The following is an 11,127-nucleotide window of genomic DNA, read 5'->3' as shown; positions in this document are numbered from 1 at the left end:
TGTCATTTGTGTTCTTCATCACTGAGAACACGTTTTATTTTTCCTTATATTTTTTATACAGTATTATAATATTTTCTCAGGTGGTTCTTGATATAAAACGTTTGAAAAACAATGTAAAATATGATTGTTTACTGACACATAGATGTGGATTTGAATTGATTTCCCTAGTCAAGGACTAGTGGAGTTTCTTATTATTTCTTGTTATCATTTGTTTTCATAAAGAAAGAAGATAAAGGGACGATGATGTGTATGCCACAAAAATAAAATACATTTAAATATGCTTTTGTTTCACTCACAGCTCCACTGTTTCCACTTAAAAGTACATTTAGAGTTGTTATATTTAATATTTAACATGATCCTTAACAAAACAAACAAAAACATTTGGAGGATGTACACTTATATTCGCCATATTTTCGGCTGTAAATATAATTTTACATATTTATTTTAATTCTAACAGGATGTGGGTACTAGGCTTCAAGCTACACCTACCTTGTATGTTACATATCCTGTTATGTACACAGAAAGGCAGAGAGCTTATGCTGCGTGTTTAGATACTTGCATATGCAAGCACATGCATTCAGCCATGAAGATTATTCATTTGTCACAAATAGGAGTGGTGAATGAGTGTGATAAATTGAAATGTTACGTGCGCTGTGCTTCTTGAAAACGTGGTCAACTTGACAACTGTGCCGTTCAAAAGTCTGGAGATAGGTGGTGCCGTTTACTTTATAACAAAAAGTGACCTCTTAAAGGTCATCACTTAAAAATAAAAAGCACATACAATTATCTTCTATTCATGATTGTGTGGATCAACAGAGCTAAAATGTCACTAGAAGTGGGTGAACCATTGACATGTCTACACAGTTGATGCAAAGTCAGACAGAACATCCTGTGGGTGGTTGTTATTCACTTACTGCGCAGGTTTCAAACCTCTATGAGGTGAACGAAAGTAACAGCCATATGTCATTGTTCTTCTTCATCTCTTAGAACACGTTTGCCTTTCCTTGAACGCTGAAGTAATCTTAGATTGTACGTCAGGCTTCGTTCCAAAGGACATATACAGGCATTTCTCTCCAACCAACAAGGATGGATCCTATTTATCTTGTGAACTCCTGGTTACAAACGGTGGACCAATATGATTCAACATGAAAAGAAGATACTTTACTTTCTGTACAAGGATCTGAAGAAGAAAAAAAGGTAGGATTTTTAATGGTTCTGTGGGAAAATCGTTGATCGTATGTCCTGATTAATACATGTAGATTCATATATCATCAGCATAGATGTGATGCCTATGTTTTTATACAGCTCTTCTTCATTAAAAAATATTACATAAGTTATTATTTTTTATTTTAACATGAGGGAAGTTTGGTAAATTGTTCCCTTTGTAAAATAAACAAAAAAAATGAAGATAAAAAAATCCCATCAGAAATGAATTAGACTGAGCAAAGAAAACAGGTTTTATGTTATAATTTAAATATGAAATGCCTAAGAATTAGTCGACATTGGAACATAGTGTGGCATTCATATTGCATACAGTGCGCATGCTCAGTGGTGATGACAACACTGGGACGTAAGGACATGGAGACAAAACATACAAATCTCAGAATGGCTGACTCGGAAGTAAGTTTGATCATTTTAAAGCTTAAATAAAATGACCATAGTACAGTATGTTGGTAAGTTTAGTAAAGGAGTTCTGTTGACTTGGAGTTTTTATTATTTGAAACAGTTGATTCGCTTTTTTCTATTTCTTTTTTTAATTCATTAGCATTGTTAGCAAGTAGCAAGTAGACGCCGGTCCATTTTAAAGTGGCACGCTTTGCAACGGGACTGTTTTTGTGAAAGATCGTAAGATCCATTTTTATGAAACACTTTTCCAGGTTCTGAAGTTGTCTGTCGAGTGTGTGGACGATGCAGATGTATGTTCTGGAATCGTCGTATATGATGACGACAACGCGACATTTTATATTTCTTCCCACCCGGTGAGCTTACGACCAGCTATTTGAAAAATTCGCATTCAAATTTGAATTTAACATTTGTTTTTTATGCAATGTTGTATATTTAAGTACATTGTTTTGAGTTGTTTTTTTGTTTCTTGTTGCTTGGCCCTCACAGGAGACGGCCAACAACGATGGACAAGGCCTTCGCAGGTACTGGTTTTACTGTGAACTACATCTTTTTAAATTCAACATATGAACTTAGTGATTTGAAGTTTCTGCTTTACTGCAGTTCTGTGACAGTGTTCCAGTTTCCCTGTTATGCGAATGATGGGGATGTTACAATGTCCCGAGGTCCACCAGCGACTGACGGGGATCCAAACCCCAGGTAAACCACACAAGTTGTTCAGTAAAAGGAGGCCAAATAAGACCAACATTTTATTTTACTCTAAAAGGAAATCATTCACATAAGAGTATGTATTTCTTTTACATTAAATTATTAATCACGTTTCCATACATTCTGTACTAGATATCATAAATATGTATATAATTAGGATTACCGATAATAAGTCACTAAATCACTCTCTTGTATTTTCCACAGTGTGCAGGAGGTTGAAGATGAATGACGCTATTTAATTTGCTTTAACTCACTAACACTCTTGATGTGGCTTCATAATATTGTCTTAATGTTGAGGTAGATATCCAGTGTATGTCAGTTCATGACTCTCTCCTTGGAACCAAGGAAAAGGTCAATTACAGATATATAGATGATGTCCAGTCCTGCCTTAACTTGACCAGTGAGTTGCATCAATAATGACTTGTGCATGAGATGTGTGGTTATAACACAGATATAAACTGCTCAGCCACATCATTCTAGCAACTCGGGAAAGAGGCTTTTTGTCATTCTGCTCCTTCTGCCTGGAATATGTTGCAGAAAGACTGGACACTAACTGAGTTAATTCAGTTTTCAAATCCAAATTGAAAATTCTTGTTTTCCATAAAGGGTTTGTTAATTTAATCTAGATTATTTTATTTGTTTGCCATTTGTGCTTTAAATGTGTAACTTTTGTAACTGTGTTTCACATTTGCTGCTGCCTATCTTGACCAGGACACCCTTGAAAGTAAAATGTGATATTCCTGGTTAAATAAAAAAAAATAAAATGTGTGTGGCTGTAATCTGGTTATCCATATGTCTGAGCAATGTCTCATGTCTGTAGACTTCTCTCAGTATCAGGCGTTTAATGGAGAGTAAAGTTGATGTTTTTAAATCCACATCAGTAATATACACTGGACAGCAATGACAAACACACAGTGTAGAAGTAACATCTGGGATTAATGTTAAAAGATTTCTTCCTCTGCTTTATTGTGCCAGACCACTGCTTAGCTCACCTATTTGTTTTTTTAAAAAAAAAAAGGTCCTGAATGCAACAATTTGAAACGAAATATGCACACAATACTGTAAACTCACTCAGTTTGAACATCAGTTCAAATGTAAAAAAAACAGTAACATCAACCGGATTTGGACACAAACTGAAGTATCAGGAAGCACGAGGAGAAAAGGAAAACGTACAGTGCACTTGAACCTGAAACAGCAGTTGCATAGAATAGGACTATCTCAAAACTCGCCGTTTCACTTTGGTAGAGGTAAGAGAATCAAGGCCTCACAAAGTGACTTTAACATGCAGCGAAAAGCTACAATACAGACCTGCTTAAATACATCGTCTCCTTTGAAAGGAGCTTCACCCACAAAGACACACATTAACATTGACAAAGAAATCATAAAACTCTGATTTACACAAACAAAACAATAATACCGTTCACGCATTAGCTTTTACAAAAACATACATTTAAACATCCCGACGTAGAAAAACGTAACAATATCAGGCACCATATTCATTGTGAGACAATAACTTGCATATAAAGAAAGAAGTTTGGGTCCGAGGGTGCTGTAATGGCCGACAGGCGCTCTTTCATTCAACCTTTCAGGTCGGGTCAGTTCTCATTTAATGGGCCAACAGGCTGCGGCGACCCTTACTGCGTCTGGTGAGGTGAGGGACCTGGAACATGAAGGTTCAGCAGGTTAACGATCATGCAGATTATCAAACAACAAACCTGGGTTTTTGGGGTTTTTTTTACCACAAGATGCAGAGGTGGACAACATTTACATTGCACTTTGCAGGAAAAAGAAAAAGGTACACTATATTTTTGGCTCACAAACAAAGTTACTGGGAAAATTAAAGGAATACACGAGCACACTAAAATAGACAAAAGGTGTGTTCATTTAAGTATGGCCTCATTCCCACCAAGCGATACAGTGCAGTTCAAGTCACCCAGGTGCAGTTTGGAATTGCATTTCCAACACCGGGTGTGTGGGTTAGATAAGTAAATGACATAGTGGAGCTCGGCCATAAATATCAATAAAATTAAGAATAATATAAAGAAGAAAAACCTGCTTAGGTTTAGAGAAGGCCGGGTGTACATGGAAAAACTCCAGTTTTTCTTGGGTGAATCATTGGGTGTGTGGATACAGCTTTCACCCTGTACCCTCAGCAGAAGGGTGCCAAAAACTGGGATGGTACATATCGGTTATTTTTTGTACCCTTCTCAGTGCATGATGTACCAAACCGATGAAAAACTATACCGACTGGTGAAAATGGGGCTGTGTGTGTAAAAAAACAGAACAAAACAAACAAACCTTGGGTGTTTCCGGGCTGCCGAAAGGTGAGAGTTCAAGAGAATTTTCTTTGTCAGAGGAGTTATTGTGGCGATGCTGGGCAAACTTCCTCTTTAGTGCTTCTGCAATGAGAGCCGCTGGGTCACTGAGCAGCGCTGCTTGTCCCTTACTGCGTCTCCTACCGACTGGTGTGCCCCCGGGTGATCTGGAAGAATAAGACATATTTTAGGGAAATTTACAGAACAGTAATTCATACCACAACTCATTACATCCTTAAATTACCACCAGAATGGTGATGGTGGTGGCTTTCTTGATTCCTCTCTGTCTCTATGCAGCAGGCCTGAACAGTGACTTTTAAATTTTGTCATTTTTGACAGTATGTCTTTTTTTCACTCTGCAGGTATTACCATGGCAACAGATTGTTTTACTCAGTGAAAAACAACAAAAGTATCTGTCTAAAGAGGTAAAACATACTTAAATGAATCGGTATGAAAATATGAGAAAATAAAAGAAGGTAGTGGCATACTGAGGAGACAGTTCTGGAACATTAAGACATACATCATCATAGACTCAGACGTTAATATTAGTACAACTCAATCATGCATGCTGACACACTTATATTCTCTCAGTGTTGATGCCCTACCTCTCCACAGAGCGCAATTTCACTTGAGTCAAGTCCTTGAGAACATCCATCATGGAGGGGACCCCTTTAACTTCCAAACTCCTGCGGTTTGAGCCCTGGGACTTGAGATGACCCTTACCACCGTCTGTATCCTTGTTCCTGCGTTTGTGGATCAGCTCTATTACAGATAACGTCTCAGTGGAGGAGCCAGGGCAGGGAGGAGGAAGTGGAGGAGGTGGAGGGGGTGGTGGTGGTGGTGGTGGTGGTGGAGCACTAGCGCGTGGTGTGGAGGTGAGAGCTGGGTGAGGTAGTGGAGACATCAGAGGCGGCCTTGGGGTATTTGGAATTTCTGTCAGACCTAAAACACGTTAAAAGACAAAAATGATACTCGTATCTGCGTGACACACTGAAAATATTAACTTTATTGTTCAGGTAGAAAGGTACAAATATTGTGTACCTGAGGCCGGAACAGTGGTTACAATCATAGCTATCTGAGCTCGTAGTTTGTGCAGCTCATCCTCCAGTGCTGTGATCTTCTTCATGGCATCTGTGTCAACCATCTGTTTCACTGGTCTGCCTCCTCCCTGGATTTGATTCCTGGTTGGTCCCGAGGATTTCACCACATCTCGATTTACAGCACACTGCTGCTTTGGAAGTAAATGGTTCCTGCCAATGGACATTTCACCATTTCAGGACAGTCAGAGGGAGTATAAAGGAGCAAAAATGTAATACATGTTAACATGCTTACCTTGTCTTTGCAAAGTGGTCCCCTTCATCCTCTAAGACCCACAGTACGTCAGCAAATGAGGGGATGTTAGGCGTTTCCACAGTGACATCAGCACAGCCATTGGGCTTATAGGTGAGCAAAGGGATCTATGGCAAAACGTGAACATTTAACACCGTTTAAATTTAGATTTAGATCATTTTCAGCTTGTTAAAAAAGTTGTACTGCACCTGAAAGTGGATACGTGGAATTGGTGTCAGTGGGAGATTTGTCCCAATCATCCGCACAACGCTGCGATATTGACCGCACAACTGACTGTCCCACACTGGAACCAGCTACAGACACAAAAAACAAACGTGGCTTTAGGTTCCAAGCCTGAGATTCAAATGCCACATGTTACAGCCTCACTACCTCTCTCAAAAATGTCTACACCAGAGCAGAAGAAAAAAGGTGGTCTACGGTGGAGATATCTAGATGGCTAGATGCCATTACTGTCACTTATCTCTACTGTCATTATGTGATAATTCTCTGCTGCTGCTTGGAGCAGACACACTTTAACTTTATATCTCCACCTCTTGCTGACCAGTGAAAATGAACCAAATAGGTTTGAAGTTTGTTAAAACCAATCAAACACAATGTGACACCTAACAAAAGTGCAACTCCCTGTTGTCAATTCTCTTTAGCAACCATGTTCTTTCGATTGCAGTTTCATACACTACATATTTAACATATATCATACATGAATACCAGATGCACAGTCACTAACAGAAATGTATCTCACCATGTCTGGAGGAACTCCAAAGTACTCCATGACCATGTGTAACACATGCAGAATATCCTCCACTAAAGACATTAGGAAGACTTTGTCCTGCACCAGCTCACAACTGCAAAGCTCCAGTTTCTGCTGATGGACTTGGTATGAGGCCAAAACAGGAAGGTTGTCACTGAGTCACATACTGGGCGCCTGAAATGAAACAAAAGACACAGGACTCAACTACGAAAGAGAACAAATGACGTTAGCACTCATCTTTAATCTAAAAACATAAATGTTGCTATGGAAATCATTTCCAGTTTCCAGGTTTGGGTGGATCAGATCCAGCACCAAAGGACTGAAAAACAGCTTCTTCGTCCTTCCATCACACCTCGTCCTCCACAAATAGATGATAATTAGGGATGCGTGATATTATCGGCAGATATTGGTTTTAAAATGTATTATCAGAAATCAGTAGGCTAAATAGTACTGCTACCTCCTTCACTTCTATGCAACTATTTTTTTTAATGTTTACTTATTTTGCTCAATGGAGAACATTTTATCTACATCTGCTGTGACATGAGGAGGCAAAATGTTATGTTAATTTCAAGCACTCGAGATAAATGTATATTGTCCATCCCTGGTGATAATCTCCACAACTAATGACAGACATTTTGTTATTGCAATTTAATTTATTGTCTTAACATTGCTGATGCTTTTTTGTGTTTATTTATGCATTATTGAGGGAAGCCACTGAACTTTCATTACACATGAGTATAATGACAATTGAATATTTTGTCAACTAATCCCTTATTTTTATGCACAAACCTAAGATTTCCTGTTTATGCTGAATTGAACTGTCCTTGAAGGTTGATACACAGCTGCAAACACAGAACTCTATTGACAGTTTCAGAGCGTGGTAAGTTTATTTAAAAAATACATAAATATGAACGTGATATTTAAAATAAACTCTACGTGGCCACGAAAGTGGTGGTATCACACACACACACTGATGCTCAGAAAGAACAGACAGCCGTCCGTGCCTCTGGATGCTGACTCTGCTGCTGCATCAGCCTGGAGTTAATGGTTCACAGTTTATGTGATTTAGTTTTTCCACAAAACGAGCAAAACCTTCCGTTTACAGCAGTGCAGGGCAGTGCAGGGGACGTGACTACCGCACAAGCACCGCAGTGGAAAGGAACATGCGACATAAGCGGGAAACACAGGTGTACTTACCTTGCACTCGTTTCCTTGTCAAAACGGGCATCGGTCGCTGTATTATATCAACCACGAACGCCCTCATAAAACAATAAAGGCCAACTATAATTACAGAAACAAACTGACTACTATAAACACTTCTCTGCTCACGCGCTCGCTCACACAGGAACTCTGTGAAGTCAAATAAAGCCGGAGTAGTAAGATCTTCTCTGATTGGCAGCTGACAGCAACTGAATGTGAGGAGCCAATAGGCGAGACTGGTAGAAATGGGTGAGCAACGGCTGAGCGGCCAATCAGGTGTCGCGAAAACGGAGCACCGATATTTGTATTTTTGTCCACGAGCTGGTTCTCCTCTTGAGTAAGTAGACCGAATTAAATAACTTTTATGATACATGCTTTGTTTCATACACGCATTTATAATGTCGTAGTTGTTGTGAGTCCAAATGTTGCACAAAAACGAATAAACTCATCCTCGCTTTCAGTTGTTCCGCTTTTCGTTAACGTACACAAAGTAGTTAGCCTCTTTGGCTAGCAACGATGTTAGCATTAGCAAACATGCTAACTTGTTAAAGGTGCAGCTCTGTCGCTGTATATATCCAGAGCACCGCGACTGACGTGGCTGCAAATGTCTGGTTCACTTTGCAGAGATGGTGGACGCGCTGTCAGTGGTGAGTCAGCTGCGGGATCTGGCGTCGGAACCGCAGAATCGTGCGGCGATAGTCCAGGATCAAGGCTGTCTGCCCGGACTGGTTCTCTTCCTCGACCACCAGAACAGCGAGGTTCTGTTCGCAACTCTTCAGGTGAGTGCAAGAGTTAGCGTGTATGCCTTACATGCCAGGACATACTGGTCCTGTGGAGGATAAAGCGGTAGAAAATGGAATAACAATATTCGATATTCAGTCTTTGTTTACTTATTCAATTGAATGCTAAGCTGTTCATAACTCAACTAATTTAAGATGGATTCTAGTGTAAAGAATCATTAAATACATCAAAATACACTATGTATGTTTCCTGTTATTATTATTTATTGAAAATGGCCATTAAATAAAGGCTTTATGAAAAGGTATCCAGACATGTGATGTGACACAATGTCTACCAAATTGGATAAAAACATTACAGTCTCAGTCAGGACACTTCTCCATTCACTTGCTGTAACTTGGCTGGAGTTTCTCCTGCTGTGTGTCATTTGCATTCACATATACAGTGCCTGCAGACAATCTGGAAAATGTCTGGACAAAACAAACTTGTGTATATGAGTCATCCCTGTTCTTCCTTTGTGTGTCCTCAGACCCTGCGTTACTTGGCTGAGTTGCCTCCCAACATCCCCACCATGAATAATGAACTGGGAATGATGGTGAGCCTGGAGAATCTTATGGGAAGGTGAGATGATTTTTGTTTTTACTCTACCATGCACATATCATATGTGGTATCATATTATATCATTTCCAATAACACTTTAGATGTTTCATGTTGTGTAGGAGAAAAAGTATGCTTTCAGACCCCGGCATCATCATATACGTTTCTCTTTTCAGAGACAGCCTGTCTGTTGACATCACAGCCTTGGCTCAGGAGGTGTATGACATTCTGTGTACACCAGCTAAACCAGTAGCTCGCACACCTGAGCGGGAGCGGAGAAAGAAACCGCAGTTTTTTATCAACTCCTCCAATAAGAAGGCAAAGTCGGTCACTCTGCACATTCAAGGACTGGATAGCACAGTGAGTAGGCTGATTGATAATCACGCACTCGTGTGCATGAGTGTAGATATTGCTGTTGTTTCCAGCCCAACACTAACTGAACAAATCTCGCTCTGTTACCAAGGACCAGCGAGGTTTGTGTGAAGAGGCTCTTCTGAAGGTCAGGGGAGTGATCAGCTTCACATTCCAGATGGCTTCAAAGAGATGCACTGTCCGAATCCGCTCTGATCTTTCTACTGAGGTAACAGACAACTTCTATTTTTAAAATATATGCATTTGATTATTAGGTGCAGTTTTCAGGCTCAAGGAAATGGTGTGTCTTTTCTGATTAATGTCCAATAACCCCAATAAAATGATTGTTTAGTCAGACTTAAATCAGATTTGCATACATACCTGTTGGTCAGACTGACAATTTAATAAATTGAATTACTCAACACACCAGCCAGCTTAAATAATTAATTATTTTGGATGCTACGAATGGAGCTTTACATTAAAAACGTACATTAAATTGTTTAATGTGTGTTGTGAAAGGTCAAACAGAAAACTCCTAATATTAACAAGCTGAAACTTCGGCATATACTTGGTGTGGTCAAACACTTCATTCAATAAATTGATTCTCTGCCAGTGCTTGTATACTGAAACAAGCTTCCACAATCTTTTTTTCATTTGCAGAGTCTGGCTTCAGCCATCGCTGCCACTAAGGTGTTGTCGGCCCAGCAGGTGGTGAAGAATGAAACAGGAGAAGAGGTAGTGAACACTGAGCACTCATCCATGTATAAAATTAAGGAACACACACACGCAGCATTAACGGATATTCCCTTCATCTGGCAGTTCCTTGCATAGCTTTCCCAACAAGTTGTTCGTCAGGCTTCAAACTTAGCAGGAGACTTTCTAAGGGCACCAGTGTGTTTGGATAAAATGCTTATGATATCATAACATTTTAAATGATCTCTCCTCTCCTATTGATTGCTTAATTTAGGTTTTGATCCCTCTGAGCACATCTGGGGTGAAGGTACAGCAGAACTCGGCGTTGCCAGACTACCTCCCCGAGGAAGAGGAGAGCCCAGAGAAGGGGGTCGACCGAGCAATTTCCCGTACGTCGGCTAAGGAAGATGCAAGCGGGAGCTGGCTCAACACTGCTGCCAGTTTCCTCACGAAAACCTTCTACTGGTGAAACTTGAGCTAAAGACTGCTCTCTGCTGCTGTTTGAGTGAGCACGCCACAGGAACACATCCTGACTTTGTGTGCATAGTCAAAACTTCATAGACTTGACATCAGTTCCTGTGAATAACTTAAAATATCAATATTCTCAAAAGCACTTGAGATTTTTATTGACTATAGTCTATTCTACTTTGAACTGAATGAGACAAATGTTAATCTGTGGCGTTTACTTTTCTCAAGTGTAAATATTTGTCTTCCCTCTTATTTTCTCTTTCTGTGTGTAAAAATGTTTTAAGTCTTTGCTAATTGTAATAGATGGACATGTATTTTCCCTGTATGATCATGTTA

General features: G+C 39.7%; 2 protein-coding genes and 1 long non-coding RNA gene across 4 annotated transcripts; 2 read left to right on the top strand and 1 right to left on the bottom strand.

Moving 5' to 3' along the window:
- The first annotated feature begins 933 nt into the window (after positions 1-933).
- LOC131443613 (uncharacterized) lies at positions 934-3,043 on the top strand. Its single transcript, XR_009233656.1, has 5 exons — positions 934-1,197; positions 1,878-1,979; positions 2,113-2,147; positions 2,227-2,322; positions 2,536-3,043. It is a non-coding gene; the product is annotated as an uncharacterized LOC131443613 (long non-coding RNA).
- Positions 3,044-3,248: 205 nt separating this feature from the next.
- Positions 3,249-8,096, bottom strand: mtfr2 (mitochondrial fission regulator 2). Of its 2 annotated transcripts, none has more exons than XM_058613389.1 (8): positions 7,942-8,096; positions 6,736-6,918; positions 6,185-6,289; positions 5,979-6,103; positions 5,688-5,896; positions 5,252-5,579; positions 4,630-4,813; positions 3,249-3,991 (listed from the first exon to the last, which is right to left on the bottom strand). In XM_058613389.1, the coding sequence occupies exons 2-8, from the start codon at positions 6,805-6,807 to the stop codon at positions 3,938-3,940; spliced, it is 1,077 nt and encodes a 358-aa protein (XP_058469372.1). In that variant the 5' UTR covers positions 6,808-6,918; positions 7,942-8,096; the 3' UTR covers positions 3,249-3,937. The 2 variants fall into 2 exon arrangements, with proteins under 2 accessions (XP_058469372.1, XP_058469371.1); XM_058613388.1 differs by having other exon boundaries at positions 5,252-5,588; positions 7,942-8,095.
- A 53-nt stretch (positions 8,097-8,149) lies between these two features.
- Positions 8,150-11,090, top strand: armc1l (armadillo repeat containing 1, like). The gene is made up of 7 exons (XM_058613390.1): positions 8,150-8,281; positions 8,569-8,723; positions 9,212-9,303; positions 9,456-9,639; positions 9,743-9,859; positions 10,291-10,365; positions 10,598-11,090. The coding sequence occupies exons 2-7, from the start codon at positions 8,571-8,573 to the stop codon at positions 10,790-10,792; spliced, it is 816 nt and encodes a 271-aa protein (XP_058469373.1). The 5' UTR covers positions 8,150-8,281; positions 8,569-8,570; the 3' UTR covers positions 10,793-11,090.
- The last annotated feature ends 37 nt before the right edge of the window (positions 11,091-11,127 follow it).

The sequence above is a fragment of the Solea solea genome, chromosome 17, assembly GCF_958295425.1.
Source record: "Solea solea chromosome 17, fSolSol10.1, whole genome shotgun sequence".
Taxonomy (NCBI): domain Eukaryota; kingdom Metazoa; phylum Chordata; class Actinopteri; order Pleuronectiformes; family Soleidae; genus Solea; species Solea solea.
The sequence above is the reverse complement of the archived record's forward strand: the minus strand, read 5'-3'. Positions and strand labels throughout refer to the sequence as shown.